The sequence below is a fragment of the Neolamprologus multifasciatus genome, chromosome 23 (assembly GCF_963576455.1).
Source record: "Neolamprologus multifasciatus chromosome 23, fNeoMul1.2, whole genome shotgun sequence".
In the NCBI taxonomy this organism is placed as follows: Eukaryota; Metazoa; Chordata; class Actinopteri; order Cichliformes; family Cichlidae; genus Neolamprologus; species Neolamprologus multifasciatus.
This window is the reverse complement of record NC_140460.1, coordinates 12,593,918-12,619,077: the sequence shown is the minus strand read 5'-3', so window position 1 is coordinate 12,619,077 and position 25,160 is coordinate 12,593,918. Positions and strand designations below refer to the sequence as shown.

Genomic DNA, 25,160 nt, shown 5'->3' with positions numbered 1-25,160 from the left:
GATAAACTCTTTTTTTTTCTGTCACTGCAGCTTTTTGGTCTTTGGGGAATATATGTAGTTTATCTTGCAGCAAAGAAACATTCATCGTATCGTTTCAGCACCCTCCTTGTGGCTACATGCGAAGCAAGGCTGCACGCCGCGTGCATTTAGTCAGCACCAGTGATCCAACTGTACTCATAACTGCTGCACACCTGCATGCAAGATAACTAATATTCCTCTTTATTCCACATTATTTCTTACCTAACAGACCCTACCAGTATTTAGATTCATTTAGTAAGGAAGATATGAAAATAAGCGCCTTGCTGATAATCCATTGCTGTCTGTTGCACACTCATTACTTTATCAAAAGCTGGAATGAGTTTATCTCCAAGGTTGGCCTGCCTCAGCGTTTCTAAACCAACTTTCTTTATTTTGGCAAAGTGATTATGTGCTATTACATAGCATACATAATATAAAGGAGAATTTCACCTTCACTAACATCTTTCATGCTGTGTAATCTTTCTGTCAAGAAACCATATATGTGCAATTTCTCCTTTAGATTTAATGGTAATTGATTCTCTCTAATGCCAAAGTATCCCCCGTGCCCTTGTTACGTTCACTCCGAACTCAATTTCCTCGCATCATCCTGCTGTTTGTCGTATTATATGTATATATGAGGGGGATGGGGAGGGGGGTGAGAAAGAGCATTTACTGCGCACTGTGCGTGAGTGTGTATACTCTTGTGTGTGCCTGTATGAGTCGACACGGGTCTGTGCCACAGTAAATAAGAGTCATGGCCAACCTGTGCGGGGCACAATGGTCTCCCTGCAGACCGCTACTGCCTCCACCACCCCTTAAACATTTGCATTTCTCCACATTTTCTGGGAAAGGGCTGCATTTCATGAATGGTAATGAAGGTGGGAGTTTTACTGGAGAGAGCACAAGAGATGGCCTTGCAATTACTCGGGGATGGTCAATTTGCACATTTCACAGTGGGTCCCATGGCTGTGATATGAAAATGAGGGAAATGGATAAGCCCCCAAGACCCGGCTAACATCAACAATTAATCCTAGCATTTAGAAATTGGAAAAAATATTTAACTTTAACAACCAAGTAAGTACAGGAGAAGATGATTTTGCACTGCTCCTTCTTTGTAAATTATATTTTCCACAGATGATCACGTGCATTTAGGCGACTAAAGCCCAGGTATTTATCACAGAGTCGGACGGAAAGCATTTCATCCAACCCAATTCAATTGATTTTAGTTTTCTGCAAGTAGTTAGTGTGTCTGTGTGTGCATGCAGTGGCATATGCACTGAGGGGGTGCATGTGTGTGCTCTGCCTCAGCAGGAGAGAAGAAAGTTTGTGTGCAGATAAGTTGCCCATGGAATATTCTGAGTCAACTGTGTCCCCTGAAGCATCTCATGGGCCCAGAGGGAGGGACAGTGGGAGGGAGAGGGGAAGGGTAGAGAAGCAGTGTGATAGTGGGTAGAGGGGGCGATTGGTGAGAGGGGCTGCACAGGCTGTCTGAACTCATCAAAGAGCCGAGGGTCTGCTGTGTGCGTGTATGGTGCCATGCCCTGGGGGGGTGGGTGGGCGGTGGTGGGAGGGCAGAGTGAAGCTGATGAAGGGGTTGGAGGGTACAAGCTAACCAAATGTGTGCGCGTCTACGTGCTGAGAGTGCTGAAATCCAGGCACTAATGGAATGGCAGTACTGTTTAAGAGTAGAACAGCTGAAAGTGGTGTTGATGGCAGTGATGATAGTTTGCCAGGCTAATTTTCACCTACAACAATATCCGCTAAGTAAGGAAAAACAGGGGAAAAAAGCAGCGAACAAAGAGTCTGCGTGCAGTGAATTCGCTCAAAGACGTTTCACTGCACCAGCAGAATCCTCATTTAATTCTTTGCCTGTGTGACTGATGTAAATTCTAACACTTTGGTCAGTCATCATCCCAACATGGATTATTAAGTGAAAGATGTTAAAAAGCCTACTTTCAAACCACCGGCATGTTTCCCTTTTTTAGAACTTTGATTTCAGAATTTTGTAGATTTATACTGGAAAAAAATGGAGTCCAAGCCACATTAAAATCACACTATTTTGTTATTCTGCCTTCATACTTAAAATCTAATTGTTTTAAATGAAATGAGTTAAGATGATGGCACAAGGGTATAAATTCTCCAGATGTTGGCTCCAAATATAATATCTACCATCTGCAGCTTTCATTGGCTGTTGGAACAAATTCTTGAATTAAAGAAGATTTCACATATCTTCTGGCCACTCGGGGGCAGTGTAAACAACTGCCCCCAATACAGAAGATACTGCGAGCGCAGCACTTTAATATATTGCCTTTCAGGTTAATTAATTAGCTTTATGTCTACTTGATAAAGAGTTAATGTCGCTTTGTATTAATCAAAAGCAGGATTTATGCTGGGCGTTTCCAGCAACCGATGAATGAGGCCCAATCGTAGTCACTCTGGTCTGCTGTTTACCACATTTCTGTCTTTTCAGCTGATAAATGTGCCACTATGTACAAGTTAAAAGCAAGTTAATTGCTAGGTTTTATCCAATGCCTGCTGTGGCTAAAAATGATAAAATAAGAGTTTTAAAGCAAAACAGTTCCACCATGAGGGGAACGACGTAGTCGCTGGACATCTCATTGTGGTTGTTGATTTGTCGCTAGCAACTCCAGCTGCTTAGGTAACCCTGTAATATGTTTACTACCTCGTCAGATGTTGATATACATCGTGGCTTGTTTGTTGTTGATAGTCGCTTCAACTGCCTCGATATTGAGAAAAATTTAAGTTGGAGCCACTTGGACTCGCTGAATGCTACTGACTTTCTACGATTTCCAGTCGCCACATCGCTTATTCCTTGCCTACAGATTCTGCATACTCAAATGCAAATACATGCTTATGGTGATTAATGATAGTACATAAAATATTTTTTAACATTTTTCTTCCAGTGTTAGGTACAGTATATCAAATCCTTTAAAATGTCATTGTTTGAGAGTGAAGATGTAAAACATTGCCAGAATATGAAACTCACTGCTACTAAAATTTTAAGTATGTGTTTAAGTAATAAGATCCATTATCCATGCATAAAATTAAATATAATCTTATTGTTTCTCCCTTTAAAGTCTACTGTGTGTGCTACATATGCCTTTTCCAACTCACCGCATGTGCGTAAGAGCTGTAGGTGCTGAAGGGAAGGGCGATGGCTGGGTTAAAGATGCCAAACTGCCCAACCATCTGCTGCATACGTCTGATGGTGCGCTCCTTGTCTGTGTCGGCAAATTTGACCACCAAGCTAGAGGAAGCACCCTGAGTGGGTAAAAAGGAAAGAAAAAAAAGGGGAAGAAATCAGATGAGGGAACAAACAGCCACTTAACTGCATGTAGCCCTCACACTTACACTCAGCAAATGAAAGTGGTACATACATATACGCAAAAGGCCTTGAGAAAATTTGCATTTATGATTAACTACACATTTAGAGACAGCTGTGAACCAACACTTTAAAAAAAAACTGCATTAAGAACATTAGTGGTTATTATTTCAAATTTCTTAGTCTGCCATGTTCATTTGCAACAACAACTGCTGTTAACATCGATACCTAGTGAGCATCTCTAATTGTGTGTCAGAGATTTGCTTTTCATTACTGCAGAAAATTGTGGCTGGCATACATAAACATGAAACGGACAGCTGCGTTAAGAATAAAATATTCTATTTATTGAGTGAAAAGCTCAGATATGCAGACAGGATCAGCCTGCTTTCTTTCAGTCAGAGAGAGACTTACACAAAGTCACTCAGGGCAAAGCCGACTCACTGTTTATATCATAAATAGTTTATATCCCTCACGCCCTTCCAGGCTTTTCCCTATCCAGTACGGCACATATATGTAACATCAGAGCTACTTTGTTAAGGTTAAAAGATCTGCAATGCACAGCGGTTCCTACTGGCCTGGGTAGAAGTGCTCTTCAAAGAAAATTCTTCCAGCTTCCGTTTGAGTCTCCTCCTCGTCTCTGTGTCTTTGGCAATTCATCCCTATATCAAAACTATTACCCCTTTTTGCAGCCCAATAATGAAACCAGCAGGTGTGTCTGCCACACACCCTTCATTAAAGAATCTTCAAATGATTTAGCGCTACAGTTGACCTTTTGTGTGCTCCGCCTCTCCTCCCCTCTGCGCCCCCAAACAGGCCAATCGATCCACATAAAAGGCCGAAATATTACTCTGATCTGACAGTGTAGAAAGGTTGTGTGTCAGTCACGATAAGAGGCTCCCTGAAATTGATGCAAGATTGTCAATAGCAGTGGTGACTGGTAAAGCGCCTGGACTGGGGTTATAGTTTTCAAACTTCTAAAGGCGGTAATGTTTTGGATCTGAGTCAAATATCGAAGAAGCTGTGTTGGACAACAGGTGCATAGTTACAAATGGCATCTGCATTAACAGGTTATTATTGCATAATTAATTTGACTTTATTATGCTCTTTTCTGTGTGTTTTCCCTTACTGAGGTATCGCACTAATAAAGATATCTACAGACAGCAAAAAACGGTCAAAGACAGGCATTGGACCTTTTCGACTGTAGCATATGGATTTTATGTTCTTCCTTTCCCTTTCTCCCCACATTTCTCAATATTCCCACAAGCCCTCTCCTCCAGGCTAACTCACTGGTTGAATTACAGGCTTGTACTATATGTCAATGGTCAGTTGGTTAGTCAGCTGTGTGACTAAAAGACTGACTGTATAGCTAGTTGAGTGAGTGACTGACTGGCAGGCTAGTTGGCTAACAGATGAATTGAGCACTTACTGGCTCTGGCTAATGACAAATTAGCTTGTGCAGTGCTAATGCCATTCTATCAGATGGGAATAAGACGCCTCGCATTCATTCTGACTCGTACGATTCTATAACGAATACAGAAACAAGAGATAGAAAAACACAATAAAAAAATTCTTAATGCTTCTCAATCTCTTAAGCAAAACCTCATATATTAACATTAAGCTGAGACACTTCAAGGTTGACAGTGACACAATTGCAAGTTTAGCGTTTGTTGTTGTCGAGCATTTTACTATCTGTACGATTAACCTTGCTATGAGGTTTAACTTTGGGGGTGTGCAGCAGAATACAGACAAGATACTCTAGTATATATTGAATATTTTACCTCGCTTTCACAGTTAAAGAAGCTATTTAAGGTCGCTCTTTGGTAATGAGAACTATGAGTTCTTCCTCTGGTTAAGGAGATTAAGTTGGAACTTTGCAGTCAGCCCTTTGCCATCTACTAAAGTGTCCCTTCTTGAGAAACAAAGTTTATTGGCCTGTCTTATTATACAAGGGCCTTGTGCCATTTGCTTTCATACGCTTGCATGTATATCCCACTTGCTGCAAAGCTTTTTTTCAAGGTCTCTACACTGAGACTGCCCTCCCACTGTTTCTCCTAAGGACACGTAAATTTTATGGCTTGTCGGCTAAGCGTCCATTGCCACATTTGTTTATCTCAGAGGTTTTCCCATTTAGGCCTGTCAGGATATCAGCGAGCAGAATCTCCATTGCTATAAAGAGAAGAGGATGAAGTGTGAAGTGAAAGTCTCATTAAATTTTTAAGCTGCCAAGTGTGAGCAGAATCCCCCTGCCGGGTGTCTCCCAGCTGCCTAGAGAGCCACTGAAGAAGCGGGAGTTAAACAGGAAGGATAAAAAGCTACTACAGAGACTTAGAACCAAAAGGAAAGTCTGCCTCTTTATGGCTTCTTCTCGTTGCCAAGGATGGTTGTGTTGGTGTCTGCTCAAGCTGCACAAGCTGCAAACCCTCATGTGAATAAAGGAGATAAAGCCTCATACCTGGTGATATATATATTTCATATTCTTTTAACTTTAATGCCTGCTTGCATTTGATAACTTAGAAGAAAGATTGGTTCTCTGTCCAGTACTGGGAGATACAGTCGGTGTCTTGGCTTCAAGTGTCTCACAGTGAAGACCTTTATGGTGTTCCTGTCTTTTGGGGTCAGTCATGCTGTAACTGTGTTCGCACACCTATTAAGAAACACTTTAAAAATTTTACAACACTCAAAATCAACATAATACAGTCACATTTATTTTAAGAAGCTCTGCCATGGTCCAGCAAACTGTCCACAACAGGATGTCAGGAGTTTGAAGGCAACAGCTTCTGTTTATGTTGTTGTTTTTTTCTTTTCAAATTTAACTGCAAACTGTGAGCTGAAAAAAAAAAAAACAGATGGTGATAGTTTCACTCTCTCTGAGTCACTCTTTTACTTTCACTCTCATCATGTTTGGTCAGCAGGATGCTCGAAGGATGTTGGTTTGGTGTAAGTTCTAATTATACTTGCAGTAACATAACTTGTTGTTGTCAACGCAGCAACATGTATGTTAAATGTGATTGCATTTCAGCTGCCTCCTGTCAGCTCCGCACCCTCATGAGGAGGAAAGGAGAAACTGCTGTGACTGTAAATGACAGCAGATTTCAGCAGACTAATGACTCTCGCGCTCATCTGAAATAAGACAGGTGCACATAAGTTAGATTTTTCATACCAACAATTCAGAAAATTTATATTCTTTGATGCATTTAATTATTTAATCCAAGTTAAGAATCTGCTGATGTTTCCTTATATGTAAAGTATAATTTAAAATTTCTTTCTCACAGTGAGGAAAACACACTAAACTTAAACCACTGGTATCACATTGGTACTTGGTATTAACATATTTTCACAGCCAAGGCATCTCAGGATCAGAACATCCTAAGCCTCCTGTCCAGTGTTTCCAAATGCCGTGACAGGCTTCAGCTCGCTACAAACCATAATTCAGTGTGATGGAAAGATGGATATAAAAGAAAAGTGTATTAATGACACAAAACACTTTATTAATAGGAGTAAGTTAGAGTAGAGTCTACGGAGAGCTTTAAATCTCTTTAATGCGAGTGCCAAAATCTGTCAAATTGCTAATTTTGTTACTCAGTTACTCGCAGCAGGTCATTCAGTCATTCATTCAACTTTTCAATCATTTCAAGACAAAGGACCTCAACTTAGAGAAACTAAAGATCTGAAAATTTTTAATTAGTAACATTGACTTGCTAATTTAATATATGCAATCTTTTAACAAAACTCAAAGAATATTTCAAAATATGCATACTGACTTTATGTAATTTGATTACATGTAAATTTTCTGTATAATCTTTCCTTTGTTTAGTTTTTATACAAGTACAGTGGCAGTCTGTTACAGGGCCTCACCATTGGCATCAGTCACACTCATATTCACACCTATGGCTAATTTACAATCACCATTTACAGCACTTTTAATAATATAGCGCCAAGTCATAATAACAGGTGCCTCAAGGCACTTATGTTGTTATGTAGATGCCCTACAATAATAAAAAGAGACTAAAGGAAACCCAAACCATCTCCTGTGAGCGGTCGGGGGTGAAAGGAGGAAGACAGGACAGAGACACACTGTGAAAGAGAAGTGTAAAAACACAGTGAGTAAAAAAGGTGAATGAAGAAGAAACACTGGGAATCCCTCAGCAGCCTACACATATGCAGCATAACTAAAGGAAGATTCAGGGTCACCTGATCCAGCCCTAACTATATTCTTTAGCAAAAGGAAAGTTTTAAGCCTAATCTTAAAAGTAGAGATAGTGTCTGTCTCCTGAATCCAGGAGAAGGGTCTAAAAGTTGAAGGCTCTGCCTCCCATTCTACTTTTAAATACTCTATGTAAGCCTGCAGTCTGAGAGCGAAGTGCTCCATTGGGGTGATATGGTGCTATGAGATCTTTAAGATAAGATGGGGCCTGATTATTCAGGACCTTGTATGTGAGGAGCAGGATTTTAAATTTGATTCTGGATTTAACAGGAAGCCAGTGAAGGGAAGCCAATATAGGAGAAATATGCTCTCTCTTTCTAGTCTGTGTTTGTCTACCTTTGCTGCAGCTCAGTTAACCTAACATGGAGATCTTTGGACTGTAGGAGGAACCTGCAGAGAACACGAATGTCCAGGATCTCCGTGGTTTGTTCTAAATACACGGTGAAAGGCATTTCCTTCAGTCATGTTCAGAATTATACTAAAGCTGTATAAAGTACTCTTATATGATATAACTATTAATTTTTGGCATTTGCACGGTGCTACTCTATGGTTGTTTTTCCAGTGAGGCCAACCATTACACTACCCTAGCTAGCCATAGAAGGATAAATGGACTTCCTATTCAAGCTTAGCTCTTAAAATAATGGATGACTGGGAACTTGTTTGGTTATTAGAATGTAAATTGAGTTGCTAGAAACAATACTGATTGAAATTAAAGACCTAACTTAAATAAAAGCAGAATGTTGTTTAGGGAGCAGCAACACAAAGATTAATCAACCCTGTGAAAGACTGACATTAACACTCCACATTTCATTGAGTACACAACAAGATTATTACTTATGCCAGTATTTATATGTATACCGCTGCATCGGCTGCCTCTTTCATTTCATTAAAAGACGTGCCTTATTGAGTATTAAATCCTGGCACTCGTAGCACTTGCATATGTACTCTGCTCTCTGTCTGAAGTAACTGACAAGATTCAGGAGATGGGGAATCACATTTAGATGAATTTTAAACTTCTTTTTTTTCTTCTCTTGCACTCTCAATCATCTAGCTCTCTCTTCTAAGCAAGCGTTACCTCATTTGCTTTCTTTTGTTGTGTGCTTATCCTTCCATCATCCTGCTCTGCTGCTTATATCTCAGTTCCTGTGTCAGCTGAAACTGCCTCGAACTCAGCTGATGCGCATACGGAGTGAAAAAAAAAAATCAGCACGGCTCTGCGGACCTGACCTACACCCCCGTCATCTCTGTGTAATTTTGTCCTGAGACTTTCTTCCTACATCACCCTGCTGAATTCCAGCAATTTGCTCTACAGCGCTAGAATTTAAATGTTTAATTGAGGAACTCGTGGCCTTAACTTTGGTGTTGCGTGCACACCAGCGATAGCAGCTGGTGATCAAGGGATGGTGGCAGAGTATACGGGAGAAGAGATATTTATGCTTGAATTATGATGGGTTAGAGTGTGATCGGCCGCTGATGCCGGATGGGTAGTTCCACATATGGAACAAATGCAAGTGTATGTGCACTCACAATGGACTTCTGAGCATGCAACGGCCAGCACTCTTCGTGCAGTCTCTTGATGCAGATTTCCTTTTTCATTTCCAACTCACACACAGATTAATACATACAAAATGCCCACTCCTTCTCTACATGAATAACACAAATGTATTCAGCTCAAGTCCTCCGAGCTGGAAAATAAGATCAGTCAGGGAGCCTTTGACCCTAGTCCGTGGCTGGACGTGGATGTGGCAGTGAGCGGTATAGAACGAGTGTGCATGCATGTGCTCATGCAAATGTTTTACCCACAAAGTGCTTCTATTTGTAGATATTTATGCATGCGCACACATGCATTCGTGTACGTCTGTGTGCACACGCATAAAATCTAAGAAGCAAGTGTTCATGCTCTGGGGCGCTGGCGTTCATTTGCTGTAGTGTTAATATTCTGTGCGGTACACCTCAGCCACTGCTGCTATAGGTCTTTATTATTGTCATCTTTTTGACTGAAATATGAAGGAATGAGGGAATTGCTTCTTTGATTTGCCTGATAATAAATTCTCTGTCTCTTTGGCTGTCAGTGGCATTTATTTCTTTGTTTGATTTCTTCACTTTTAATCCACCTCAACATTTGGTAAATAAATGCTTTTTTCATTCAGTTAACATGCTTGTACATGACTTCTTTTTGCAGTCATGGCTCGACTGCAATCGAATCGATCTTAAATTAACACACAGGATGTGCGGCCCATGTTTTTTCCAGGATCTTTGCTACACTGACGGACACGCTGCTCTGAATAGAACTGTCCTGCTGAGGCATAATAGACCATCGGAGGTCCACTAATCTCAGCAAGGCAGGCGCACTGTGCCTGCTCCTCCAGCAGCCACAGGATATGAGATGCTGATCAGATTTCTATAATCAATTTACCAGAGCAGGAGGTATAAATCCTGTCCATTCACTCATTCTCTCTCTGCCCCCTCGCTCTCTGTCTCATTCTCCCTCTCTCTCCAAGTCTCCCCCCCTCATCCTTTCAGCACCCTGCTTATAGTTGGATGAATAATTCAGCAGCCAATGTGGTGAAAGGTGGAGTAAACAAGTCTATTGCCTAATATCCCGAGAGGCTGCCAAAGAGAGACGAGCGAGGGCAGAGAGGTAGCAGAGATAGGGGAATGGAGCAACACAGAAGGAGGGTATCTATGGAAAATGGACATCCAGAGTCTTTCCTCATGACCTGCAGTCATTTGCACTTAGATTGACTCAGAGGTTGCACCAAAATGGCACAGCTGGCTTCAAGTGGTTCTCTCTGCTCCTCTCTCTCGAGCCACACATTGGCAACCATTAATAATGAAATCATACAGTGAAACACAACACCTGTGAGATAGGGTGGGAGGGAGTTCACTGTCCCAGCCTTTCTGAGACGAGAGCTGCCGAAACAAAAACGAGGATGAAAGCAAAGTATACTTCAGGCTACTGTATAAAACAAGTCATGACTCTCTGTCCGCTCGCCGAATGTCACGGAGAATAACTCTATTCAGGTTTGAAGTGCAGAGTAAGTAGCTTTTATTTTGACACAATCAGGTATACAGGGACCCTGCTTAAACACGAGACACATACAAATGAGCAGTACAGCTTTTTGTGCTCGCGGTAAAGCTAGTGCGGAGAGAATTCAGAGGACACAGTGTGCTTACATAAGGAGCTAATGTAATCTCACACTGGGGTTCTATCCACTGATTATGCAAACAGAACTACTGATTGATGACTCATCCAAAATTCAATTATCACTCTAAACAGTTTTATCTGGAAATCAGATTAGGATTTTTTTTCAAGCACCGTGTTAATTACAAAGACAGCAGAATATTTGTTTTTGGATCTTTTTTTAAAAATCTGCCATATTTATAAAGACGATTCAGTTGATTCAAACGTCGAAGCTGAGAATTTACAGCTCCAAAGCAAGACGCGTGGTCTGCAGCTATTGAAGTGTTGTGGATGTTACAGATGCTTTGTGGCCCGAGTGGGTTTCTGTGCTTTTATATGAGGGAGACAGCTGTACTCACTGGCATAGTCTGGCTGCCGTGGAGCGCGCTGATTGCAGACTGAGCCTCGGTGTGTGTGGAGAACTTAACGAAGGCGCAACCTGGAAGAAAGAGCAGATGCACACCGCACACAGGTAAACACACACAGACATACAAAGAAGTACATTTATATATTTATATATTAATATAGAGAGAAATATATTGTATATCCTGTACAGTGTTCACTCAAGTGAGCCTTTAACAGTGTACATCATATTAATAAATTAATAATAATAGTTGAATTATATTTGGCACCACAGAAATCGCTGTGCAGTGAGAGCCTCTCATTGCACAGCAGGCTGCCCAACTCCAGGCATTAGGCAGGCAGACAAGCAGGCAGAAGCTGCAGGCAAGAGATTGCACTGATGAAGCAGAAAAGCATGCTATTTAGCACCACATGCCTGTCTGTGCATATTAAAGACGAGCTAAACTGGCTAAACTTAACTAGCAAACCATCTAGGCTCTCAGAGCAATTAATTGTTTCTACGACAAGATGTTCTGATCACTTCTTCTGATATTAAACAAGGCCCGAAACAATCAAACCTCTTTGCTGTACTGTCCTTAAAGAACTATGATTTTCTCTCTTTAGGGTCTGGCTATGATACCTTTTTCTTTCAAAATCAACCAAGAAAGTACCCTTAGTAGAAATGATCGAAGGGGCAGAAACTAAACGATGCATCACCATCTAATTCAAGACAAAAGAAAAATGCATTCTCTGTGAAACTTGCAGTAACTGTCCAGCCGACTGCTCATGCAGGTCTCTGAGCTCAGTTTATTAAAAAGTGAGAAAGCTAGAGCGAATAAAGATGCCCAGCGACTGACACAGAAACACATGTGGACTAAATCTGGGTCTGTTGTCTGAGCTGGCAGGACTATCCACTGAGCCACCGTGTCCTTTTATAATTACACCCCATCTCACCTAATTTCATTTTTTCATGTTAAGTTTCCTTTTTTAAAATTATTTAATCTGTCATACTGTCAGTCTCCTTATCATCTTCTCTGCTCGACCCAGTCACCCTGCCATTCTTCCTCTGTTAATGGGCTTACGCCTATGGACACCAGCCTATCACGCTGCCCATTCAGCTGTCAAAGTACTGCCCCCTATTGAGATATGAATAGAACAGGGCTAGAGCTCGCGATGACCTGGACAAGGATTTTGCCACAGTAGTACAAACCATACATCAGTGTAATTATGCATTTAACACTTCCTGCACCTTTTTAAATAAACTAAAAAAAACTGAACATGTGAAGCGGTGAGGAAGCATAAAATATTCTCTACATGTCATTTTGTATCACAGGACTTTAAGATGCAACATGGTGATGAATTTTTTTTCACTTGTTTAGATGTTTTTTATTTGATATGATATAATTATACTACTAGTACTGCTACTTCTACTACTAATAATAATAATTATTACTATAAAAATACTTTCAAATGATACTCTCAGCCATTACCAGAAAAAGAGAATTGTGATGATGTAATGGAGGATAATGACTTGAGTGTTGACAGTTAACTTAGACGGAGCATAAATACTGCACAGCCACAATGAAGAATGCAACTCGTTCCCATCCCCACAGTGGGGACACTTGAATCGTTTTGACATCCGTCTTTCTTTTCTCCTCCTCCAGCGTACTGCAGAGTCAGAATGTTCTTCAAACCCTTTGAGATATAATTCCATAACGATTTCCATAAGCGCCGGCTGGGGAATAGGCTTTAGAGACATGAAAAACCACTGGTCTCTTTGCTCTTTGTTGCATGGCTATCTCAAAAAGGGCTTCGGGATATCAACACTTCAGTACCTTCGTAAAGTCCACTCAAAACAATAGACAGCAGCAGGATAATGACTGGGATTTTGTTATGCAGGAAATTCAGGTAAATACTGAAAAAGTGTTTGCAAAGTCAACAGGGTAATTTTAAAATCATTGCTGAATTAGGTGGGATCACAGCAAGATATCACATGTGGTGACAGAGCTGGGTTTTCCAGGGCTAGTAGCAAGCCTAAAAGCAAAAACATTATCCTAATTAGAGTAACGATAAATTTAAATATGGCATCTTTTAGAAACTATTAGACTTTGACAATCCCGTGTCCCAAACAACATAACGTTAAATTTTTGACATCAATTAACCAGTCGGGCTACTTGACCTATATCTGATGGATGTGCCGCACAGATTTGAGACACCGCAGCTGACACACACACTAGGACGCACTGTCACTCCTTTGCCAGTGACCTAAATAATGCTGTCAGCTGTATCACGGCTCTTACCTTTGCTGTTTCCGTCAGGACCTCTTAGGACCGTGCACTCTTCGATGACTCCGTAAGGCTCGAAGAGGCGGTAGACATCCTCCTCGGTCTGTTGTTTGTTCAGCATCCCAACAAACAACTTCCTGTCTTCTGGAACAAAAACAAGAGTCAAAAGATTACATTACAACTTTGACCTCAATTATGAAACCAATTTAAGAGCATACAATAGTGAAATGTACAGTAGAGTCACCGTTGGTGGAACACAGACAGCAATTTAAAAGGGAAGTCTCATTTTCCGCAGGAACAAAGACACTTTCGCAGAGCCTCGGTACAGTAAAGTAACTGTCTAGTTTATTTAGTGCAGGTTGGCCTCGAGTCACATTGTATTATCTCTTTTCCCAGACTGATCATTTTAAATCTCCACTATAAGTGGGTTTAGTCCCATGTGGGCACATATACTATAGCAGCAGGGGGTAAGTGAGTGGTCAGGGGCTGGAAAGAAGAAAGGAGGGAAATGGTAGACTAATGAAGAGGTTTCTCACATGCTCACACACGCAGCCACAGAGACCCAAGACAATGAGAGAGTCTTTGGTCCTTTTAAAAGCAGGAAGGGGCTCCAGGCAGCTCTAACCTCCTACACACCACACTGTACTGGCTGAAAGCTCCAGTTCTCTCCCTCTTTCTCTTTCTTTTACTCACTCTTTCTCCTTCCCCTTTATTCATCTATCTCTTTCCTGCGTTCTTATTCTCTCGCTGATTCTACATTTTTCCCCTCGTTCTTTTTCAACTGCCTGCCTCCCTCCCTTCCTCCCTTTATCTCTCTCTTACTCTACTAATTGCTGCTGATCCAGTGTTTTTTGTGCAGCCAGAGAAATATTTCAGTGTGCTCTTCAGTGAACAATGGCGTGTCTCTCCAGTGAGCAACGAAGGCTGGGAGACACGCCATGAATAACGCTGACTTTTCAACAGATAGCCCGTACGCCACCGAGTCCTGTTAAATGCTTTGGGATCTGATCTTTACCTTGACCTGACACGCTGTGTTTACTGATGTACTCTGGCCTTCCATGATTAATGCCACAGTGCAGCATGTCTCAGTTGGCAGCAGAAGCTCTAAAATCTTCCTTTTATACAGATTGTTTCTCCAACACTGACCCGTGCCATCACAGGAGACTGAGTGAGAAGCAGGACTAGCAGCTCGAGAGCAGCAAAAAAAATCGCCGCCAGGGGTATTGCCCGGTGTCGGGGTGACCTGCGACGGCTATCGATTGTGTCGTGCCGTTGCTGCTCTCTGACCCTGAGCCGAGCCGATACCCACATTCCTGCAGCGAGCACGGCAGAGAGTGTGTGTGGACATGGCGCCCAGCTTCGGTTTCAGCGCTCAGCAACCCCAATGATGCACCTTTAAAATAATCACCCGTGTCAGAGCGTTGTCTAGGGAGGGGCATCCCTGGTGCTGGCTCCTTATTGCAAGTGGCAGGATCAGAGGCTATGTATCAAAATGGAAGTGATGCAATGTGACATCTGTCAGGGTGGATTGGAGAGCATTTATCTGCAAAAAAAGAAAAGCCCTGAACTGGAAAATGAAAGGCCAAGATGGTCCTTCCTTTTGCTGGAGGGAGAATATAAATTCTGAGGTTGGATCAGCGAGATGAGTCAAGAGTGGGGGATGGGGCTGGACTGCACATATTTCCCTGAATGCCGTCAGACCAAATCTTACATACGGTCCTGTGACAGAGAGGAGGCCATCTGAGCTCCTACTGTACCTACTTTGGCTGTAGGTAGTAGCTTATGTGGGTCTGAAAAGTACCAGTGCAGAACCTTTTAACAGTTCTGTGCCTTTCATTCTTTACTGTATCACAATAGCAGTTCACAGTGAATTACACAAAAGCCTCACAGTGTTATTGTCTTTTAAAGTTGTGTTTATTCTAATTTATTTTTGCATTATGTGTGACAGAGGTATGGAGACATGTGCAGATGGCGACTGCAGAGTATCTGCTTCTTTTGTATTTAGCAGAAGTTCCTAATCTGCAGCTGCGAGGGAGAAAGAGATGGAGTACATGTTGTGGAACATAAATGTGCTTTGAAAACAAGCTAACAATGCATGAAAACAGATCATCTAGTAGATCTGTTCCACTGTCTAGGATTCTGCTCTGGCTGCTCTCAACTAAAACGCTCCCTTGGGAATTCAGGTCTTGTGTTCATTGCCAATAGAAACATTATCTCATTTATCTACAACGCTGCAGCACAGGCGGTGTGCAAACAGACACAAACAGAGTGAAAACACCTACAGTCATTTACAGATATCTGACAGGGGAAGGAAAAAAAACGAACAAATGAGGGACAAAGGGAGGGAGAAAAAAATTAGACGCAGAAACAAGGATACTCTTGCGTCCCCTGATACGACGGATTAGAGATAACAGCTCTCCCCCATGACCACACGCACAGTATACACATGAGTGCATGCCCCACTGTTAACTATCTTGTAACTACAGAGTATTGACATTTTCTCGGTAATCACCTTAACCCGCCTGAGTGCTGCCGACTGCTATTGCTACTAACTTCCATCCGCTAACTGCAGCTACAAAACTCTCACAGCACCCAAGGCTGCTGCTAATTGCAAAGCCGCTGCTAGCTGCAAGTGTAGTTAATACTTATCTCTTGTTTAATCACTGCTGTGTTACAAGCTGCAGCACATATTACAAATAATCTGCATTTTCACTGCAGTGCAAAGCTATATACATACGTCTGTTTGTGTGAATGATACTGATTTAAACAGAGGGGGGAAAGGTTGTCTTTTCCTTTGGTTTCGTCAATACCTTGTTTCATTACACCGATTCTGAATCTGGATCTTTTAAACAATCTGGACACAGTGATATAAATTGGCAGAGCCTCTGTTGCTTCTTTCCTTTACTGTTTGTTTTTTTTTGTATGCTCTTCTTTCATAAATCCCGAACTAATACGATGAAATACTCAATTTTTCCCTTTCTCCATTTCTTCTGGAGAGTATCTTTCTTTCATATTTTGTGTAAAAAAAAAAGCTTGTGACAGAAACAGCGATCTACCAATTCATGGCTAAAGATGAGATTCAGAAGAGTGCCATGCTTATGCATGCTTTCATAAGTCTAATAAAAGGAATGTGTATTTATGCTTCTGCCTTTGTGCATACGTAAAATAGTAGCCGTTTTTGCGCAGACCTTTATGCATCTGGTCCAGTACTTCCTGGACCATGTTCAGTTGATTTCAGTTGTCACAGTAATTCAGGAGCACCTCTGTGAATCCTTTATCTGAAAGAAACTAAATTCAATTTGTGATTCACTGACAGCTTTTAATAGCTTTCTCAGGTAATGCTACTTGTAAGTGGACTGTATCTGACTGAGTACTGTTTTAACTGAATATTAGGTCACATACGACCGTAAAACAATGCAAAAGGCTAAAACTGCTAGCAACTAGCATTCCTCTTTCACTACCTTTAAAAACACATGCCTTAGCAATAGCTGTTCGAGGCTAGCAAATTGCTCCAACTGTGCAGTTTAACACAGAAAAACTGAGTAAAATAGTTTCTGTATTGTGGTCTCCTTACATCATAATGCAACCTAGTCAAGTTGAATATCATATTAAATTAGAGAGACTCTGCGGGTCCTGTAGTTATTAAGAAGAAATATCATCACCTAAAGAATTCGGGGGTCCAATAACAACCAGCAAGTTCACTGTGAAAACTGCATGTACTGCATGCTGGCATTAAGATGCATTTACAGCTCACTGTAGCAGAGTACTGTATTCAACTTCAGTGACACACCACTGATGTCCTGATATTCACCTCCCCATCATGTTTAATTTACTCTGAGTCACTAAACAGATGCTTGTTTGGAATAAATGCATTGGAAATTAAACTCCAGAATAATGAATTGGCAGTGTGCTGTCTCGTTATAAATATTGATTTCCTATAAGATTTATAGGTCTATTTGAAGCTGCTCTAATCAATATAAACTTTTCAGGCATGTTGGCCCTGCGTGAACTCTTAGAGTTAACAGCACTAAAGCAAATTAAATCAGTAATATTTCATATCTCAATTTTTCATGCTGTTGCCTAACCATTAAAACTACGTGCATGACAAACAATAGCGCAGTAATCCCTTTCTCATGCGTGTGTTCTCAAGCTCAAAAGCACAATACTTTCTTCTCTTTGTTTCCACTGGAAGTTTTTTTTTAAAAAAAAATCTCCTCCTCACAATAACCAAAAATACACCACATCTCCAGCACAGTCTAATATACTGTAGACTTATTGTGCTGCGTTTGATGATTACGCTACATTACTATGCAAGAATTTGACAGTGGATTGAGACTTTGTGAATAGCAATGGGGCAGAATGGGAGTTTTTGGAGCAACAAGATGAAAAGAAAAAAAGAGAGAAGCCGGGGAAGAAGAGACGTAGAGAGAGGGAGAGAGTAAATGTGTGGGAGAGTGAGAGTGATGAGCCCATACTGTAAGTTGCTGTGCATACAGTCCTGTAGTCCTTGATAAGCCAGGATGGATGAAAGAGGTAAACCATTGGAGTGGGTAAATCATTGTCAGCGGCGGGTAAGATGAAGGAAGCAAAGGGACGTGAGACAGGAAGGGAATGGGATGGAAATGGGAGTGAAGGGAGGAGGGAAAGCATACCAACAGCTTTAGGCACTCCCTTGTTTTCAAATTTCCCTTTTCTAACTGTCTCTTTCTCAATTATTTGCAGCGGAAAGGCAGTAGTTATGGAGGGAGTGAGAGATATTGTGACAGAGGGAGAGCGTGTGCTATAGAGAAAAAGTACTTGTCGTAAGGATGGGGAGGTTGCTATGACAACTACTTATACAGCGGGCTGTCAGTCATGTTTCATTGGAGTTTGGAGAGGAGGAGATGAATGAAAGGAGCAGAGGAGTTGGGGAAGGAGGGGTTGGAAAAGGGTCATTTCTCCATCTGTCTGCTGAGCCCGAGTGTAAATTTGACTGTCAGGCTTGCAGATAAGGACAAATTATGAACAATATTAGCAGGCTGATAAAAGGGAACAATAATGAATGGATAAATATATTAAAACCAAATGAGATAGCATCCAGGCAGAAACAGGGGCCCTGAGAAGCCATCCAGGTTTTCTCATTTGAAGGGGAAGATAAGAGCCAGGGAGAGGCTATGAAGGGGAAGGATCTACCATATTAGAGTTAGCTACTGTAGCATACTTCCTTGTCAGAAGAAAGAAAGAACCAAAATCACCCTGTAGCAGGAATACCAAACACTCTCCCTCCTTCACAAGCCTATTATACTTCTCCAGTGAGCAGGATGCCACACAATAACAGTGTCAGCATGTGTTCAAGCATAAAAAACACAGACTGAATGGAATGAAATTAATTAACCCTAAGAGATCACAGTTCTTAGCCAGTGGAATTGAATCCAATTTATTACATATAGGGCTCTAACTAGGGTTGTGTTTGCATTAATGAGATGCGTGCATGGATGTGTGCAAGTACAGCACGTGTGCACTCTTGTGTATAGGTGTGCTGAGGGCATCCCTCCTACCCTGGGTATAGCAAGGACCACTGATAAGAATGGAGACCAATAAGGCAGCGAGCCTGAGGTTTGGCTCGGCCTCGAGGTGAGAAAACCCTGCCAAATTAACGTCTGAATAATGAGTCTTTTATGTGCTGCATTAATGCCACAGAGAGGATGGACACATTTTGTCATAATGTTGGAGCCACATCACACACAACCCAGTTAGCAGGTTCCACCAGCACACCTTTAACTAAGGAAGAAATATGGGTTGATGGAATAGTTTGTTTACCAATTTCTAAACTAAATTAGCACTCCTGTGTGTGTGCAGCTGTCTTTTGAAGTTTGCATGCTAACCCACTGAGTTGACAGCACAAACCGTAAGGCCTACCATGCGCCCGCCCTAATGAGGTAGCTTATTAGCGCTTTTTCCCTTACAACTTCAGATGTTGCTTGGAAACAGCACAGCAAAGAAAACAATAGTGTAGATCCAACCAAAAAGCCATCAAACCTGGAGCTCGCTGATGTGCAAATTCAACACATTGTTGAACCTCATATGACTGAATGAAGAATGAAAACTAGATTTACTGACTGAATTTAATTGTTTATGAATGCTAAACACGCTGTATTTCATTTTGATGCTCTACAGTCTACAGCACCGTCAACCATACATTAGGTCTACAATTCATTTTTGACACATTAGCTTTAACAGGCGCTACAGACCTGCTTCTCTAACTCTTGCAGCGCCTGTGGTGACAATGGCTTGACTTCATGTCATAGTGTCATCATGTTGGTGTCGAGGCTTGTCATCGGCAGCCGCAGCCCGTAAAACCCATCAGTAAAAATGCCATACAGCGGTGTACACAAGGCCTCGATAGTAATTCTTCAGAAACAGTGCATCCCTCAGTAAGCACTCCTCTGGGACAGATTCCGCTTCACCGCTTTAACATACATATAGGTATACGCTGCGAACATGCGGGAAGCAACACACAAAGTATGCAATTATCTAAACACACAGACGCACGCACGCACAGAACAGCAACTACATCAACAGGCACACTAAAAGAAACATTTACTATGCATGGTCCATGTATCGTATACACCGAGAGCCAAAAACACTGTACAAACAAACACGATCGCAATGCGTAGGAGGCTGCGGTTGGTAAGCGTTGCATCACAAGCCCTATAGCGTTTTAATCGGGCCAAAGAGCTTAAGATCAAACGGTAACGTGCTACCAAACAGCAGCCTCATAAGAAAAGAGAGCTTCTATATGCCACAAACATGTCCCCCACACACCAACCGAGTCTTCTCCATTTCTGAGGGGATTTGGAAACTAGTGATCATGAATTCTTTGTGTGCGCTGGCAGAAATAATGATGGATAGTATATATGACACCTAAAAGACTCACCCGTGAATCTACACATGCTCACACATGTTTGTACGTGCATATAAACACATAAAATGCACACACAGCAAAGATTGTACGCATTAATGCGATCTAATGGCTGCTTTGTTCGGTGCTGCTGGCTGGGGGATCCCAGCAGCATCTTGGCCCCCGCTGGAAGCCTCGAACATACAATTACAGGCCCCTGAATTGGTTCTCCCTCCTCTAAACGTTCCATCTAAGACCTCTGAGGTGTGTAAGTGTGAATGTTGGCGCGCACGGTTGTTTTGTGTGCTCTTGCTTTCGGTACAGTTACAGTCAGCTCATCCAGTTGACAGCCTACACTCCCACCTCAGAGGAGAGCAGCTGAAAGGAGAAGAATAGAAGCAGAAATTGCTTAAAATATTTTATCGCCGCCATATACGTCTCAGCAAATTTACACTCAATATGATAACAAATGTGAAATATTACTCACAGCTTTGTGTCGACTTCAGTGCATTAAGGCGCCGGTCATAAATCCTGAAACTGCTGTGCAACTTGCCTACGTAGCTACTGTATATAAACATTTACAATATGGCTCTGCTATTTATATTCTCTCCCTTCATAATGCCATCTGAAGGGCATTTTGGCATCCATTATATTATGGATTTTTTTCTCCCACATTTTCCTCTATCCCATTTATTGCCATTCTTCTTTCCCGTCCAGATTGTATTTCTATACAGTAGAAGGCCTTTTACCTTTGGCAGTATTCAACACTGCGCTACCCTGTTTCTTAATTATTTTCTCATCGCTCCACTGACACTGATTCATGAGGGTAACGGTGGACACACCCCCATGGCCAGCCCCCTCGCCCAGCCTCCTCCCCACCACCCCTTCACATAGTTTTTCTCTCTTTCTTACCTCTTCCTTACAGTAGAGTTGTTCTCAGCTTACAGATTCAATCATCTCCCGGACGTTATTTTTCTTTCTCTCTGGTCCCATTTTTGGCCCCTTTTGCCTCAGTATCTCCATGTCTTTTCCTTCTCTCACATTACCCTGTGGTTATCTTGGCTGGCTAATGAGTTGCCATGAAGGTAACTCATTAGCCAGCCAAGATAATGCTTATTTTCAATTAATTCACTTTGTCTTATATGGAGAGAAAAAATGGACTTCATAAAGAGGTGACTAAGGACTTCGCCATACATTGAATCAAACCAAGCTCAACAATCCCCCCTACGATGTGTCATATCAGTATCCTCTGACTTCTTGACCTCTCACCCCAACCAGTCACGGCAGATGGCTGCCCCTCCCTGAGCCTGGTTCTGCCAGAGGGTTTGTTCCTGTTAAAAGGGAGTTTTTCCTTCCCACTGTCGCCAAAGTGCTTGCTCAATTTTTGCAGTAACGCAAATCCGAACGAATATCTTAGAGAGCAACACAGTAAAGCAAGTAAAAGTGAATAGAAATGATGGGAAAATGGGCGCATGAGTTTGCCAGAGAGAGAGAAATGAACCGAAGGAAGCTTAGGAGGAGAGAGCGAGGGGCCATGCCTAACTCCAGCTCAAGAGAGAGTGAGGACGTACCAGAATATGGGCTATCTCTCTGAAGCTTTGTCTGCAAGAGCAACTGAGCTGGCAGATGACTCTGCTGCACATGGACAAAAGAGGCTTACAGGCCACCCTGCATGTCAGCTTTCCCCAGCCAGAAGTGTGAGAGCTGTAGGGGAATATAAGGTGCACTCGTGCACTCACCTGACTAGACCTACAGAGACCTCGGTGAAAGTGGATTCAGATTTGCTCTATGACTATACAGAATGACATCAGCCAGCAACTTTGGTTTCCATAAATTGTAGTCTGGAGCAGAGCGTTTCTTTACTCGAAAAAAAAAAAAAAACTGCAGTGTTAACAGTTATAAGATGGGGGGGGGAAATGATGTATGAGGCGAGGGTGCAAATACATAAGTAAATGAATAAGCTCTAAAGCACGTCACTGGCATATTTTTTATACTTTACTGTTTCTATATTATTAGCTGGAGCAGATTTTTCAGGAGGCAAGATGCTAAACTTGGAGGTGCTTTTTTGGGAACCTTTTCCCTACTTTTTCTCGTGTGTTTTTTGTATGCACAGCCTCTGTACTGCTGATATGACTGCAGGGGGAGGACCTAACACTGTCAGTCACATTGACAGCTAAGCTGCCTTATCTGCTCTCTGCTGGTGCACTTTTAATTGGCTAGAAGGTCAATCTGCACCTTTTAGAGGATGTAATTGCACCAAAAGCATTTCATAATCCAGGACAGCCGTACTGTTTTTTGGGCCTAAGGCGAGCATGTGCACGAGGCTTTCATATTCTTGTGATTTTTTTTTATTTTTTTATCCCTACTTGTAAGAATAATCATTTTGGGGAGCTCTGCACCACTGTACTAATGAACTCCTGCAAAGCTTTTTATAGCAGAGCATTTATAGCAGAGAAATGTGTGTGATGACTGAAGGTATCTGCACGATTATTACTGTAGATACAGCACGAAGCTTACGTTGGCGGCTCCTGACACAAAAATTTGACATGAGCTGCTTGCTGTTGAAAAAAAAGAAAGAAGCTGCGCCGGTTTGTGTTTTATCAACACGACAAAAATCGTTACAGGTTTGTAAGGAGCAGAACTATAAGAAAGGAAAGATGCATCGCCATCTTCATCAAAGCTAATGCTAGTGGATGAAGCAACATCATACACCAGCCGAGCAGGTAGTTTGCAGCATATTTGTAAGAATATTTCACTGGAGAGAAAAATAATATGTATTTGACAATATAACAATGTACTTGCTTTTCTCTTTCACTTGTATTTTCTCTGCCATCCCGGATTTTTTTCTTAAAAAAAAGTGGCAGTACATGCTAAAAACACACTATTGTTGCAGGTGAGAGGCTGAGTGACATTACAAATCTTAGAACGTTGTGGCATGTTCCTTTTTTTGGGGGGGGGCTGGTATGGAGGATGGGTCGATTGATATCAGAACTGAGAAAGATGAGTGTGGATATGCACATGTTTGAAAGCACACACTGAGACTTGTGCATGTGTGTAAACTTGTGTTTCTTCAGCTTGCACACTCGTTGGAATGGGCAGCTCTCTTTGTCTACCTCCCTAATTTTCCTGACAGCCCATTTGTTTTCATTTCGAGGATATTTTGCTTCATATATAATGAAATAAACATCTATATGTTGTGCAAATCATCAAGAGGAAAGCTGGCATTCCTCATCCGATGTCAGATACATGTTGGCATTGCTATTATACTTCATCCATCAGTTTTATTGGATTTGTTTATTGTCACAGCAAATCATCTAGTGTCCTGTATTAAAGGAAATTGCAAAGCCTTCACCCTGTCTAAGAAACCAGTGAACTGTAAGACTACCATACTTTCCGATTTAGCGTGCAGAATGTGGATCTTGGAATAGGATTTTTTTGAGAAAAAAGCTAGTACGTTACAGCATTACTTTGGAAAAGGACTGTCTTTTCTTTTTCATCAGCTTAGACCAAACTATCAGGCAGATGGCCTTTTCCTCTATCCCTCTCTCTTCTTTGCTTCCTCTCTCTCTTACTGACAAACCTTACAGTAAGCATTTTAATTCCCCCTGACCTTTACTGATCTCACCCAGGCAGTTTTGCCCATTGCTTAGGGCCAAAACAAAATGAAATTTGAATTTCCGCTCAGAATAATTTAAGAAGATCCTTTCTATGCAGGGAGTCTCAACTATTTTGTAGTTTGGGTGCTGCCAACTTACTAAATAGACTTTCCGTTAGAGCTCTCTCTCTCCCTCTATTTTTCTTTCGCCTGTGGGACTGGGGGATCACATATAGTGTGATTTGAGCGTGTGAGAATGGGAAAGACAGGGGAGACTGAGTGAGCACAACATCCCCAACCCAGGCCTCTGTTTCGCATGTATGTGTGCACAAGCACATAGCATACACACAAACACAGACGTGCTCCAACTCCAGCACACTGAGCACCAGAGGGCTTTGTGTGCAAGGCTGAGAAATGCCATGTCAGCACGTACCACATGGAAGTTTAGAGGGGAGGGAAAAGCTAAATAGTATAAAAAAAAAAGGGAGTGTGTGATGAAAAATGCATGGAGGGGAAAGGGGGACAGAGGCTCCCTGTACACAGCTGTCTACTAGGAAGCTCCTAAGGAGCTTTACACTCTTTATCCAGTTGCCTCTACTGACAGTGCCCGCTTCCCTGACTGACCACACACCTCTAAAAGTGAAACTACATAAACGTATGCATCCTCAAACATGAAATATTTGTAAATATTGCAGCTGGAACACCAGCGGTTTACACTTATTTCTGCAAAAGAAACAGTGAAGAACTGCAGTTAGCAGCTGAAAAACTATTTTAACTTTATTTCCATCCATAAATGCAAATGCACAGAGCTTTATCCGTGCAGCACGAAGTACTAAACCAAGGTGACTTTTTCTAAAAGCGTGCTCATGTGCAAAATTAGTTTGGAAGGAAAATAAAACATATTAATTATATACAAACAATTGATTCAGAATGTAATAAGATGCCTTTCTCCTGCTAAAAAAGGTTGCTTCAAAGCACGGCACAGCATAAAATAGATGCTCAAATACTCCTCCAACACATTTTCAGTTTAGTTGATTGGAAACCTTGTAAGCTGTCATGCCACAGTCTGGTGCCGGTTATAATCAAAGAAGTACTGTTCGGCTCTATTCTTCTCTATTCTCCCAGACAACCTTCACAAGTCTCCTTAATCACACTGTAGAGGTGATGTAAGGATAGAGAAACACTGGTAATTAGACACCTGCAGAACAACTCAATTAATCTGAAGACAACCAACTTGTCCAACCGTGCTCACATAAGAAAATTTGATTTGTCAACATATGTATTTATGCTATGGATATTCATTTTCCAC

The 25,160-nt window shown here is 41.7% G+C and overlaps 1 protein-coding gene across 8 annotated transcripts in view; it reads right to left on the bottom strand.

Annotated features, from left to right (window-relative positions):
* The window catches only part of celf5a (cugbp, Elav-like family member 5a), a 200,479-nt gene that overhangs the window by 31,877 nt on the left and 143,442 nt on the right, over nucleotides 1-25,160 (bottom strand). For 7 of the 8 annotated variants that reach the window (XM_085152292.1, XM_085152295.1, XM_085152293.1 and 4 more), the window contains exons 4-6: nucleotides 13,392-13,520; nucleotides 11,109-11,188; nucleotides 3,154-3,300 (exon numbers count right to left, since the gene is read on the bottom strand). In XM_085152292.1, coding sequence (XP_085008418.1) covers nucleotides 3,154-3,300; nucleotides 11,109-11,188; nucleotides 13,392-13,520 — 356 coding nt within the window. The remainder of the gene's footprint in view (nucleotides 1-3,153; nucleotides 3,301-11,108; nucleotides 11,189-13,391; nucleotides 13,521-25,160) is intronic. The other variant, XM_085152294.1, reaches the window with a different exon arrangement.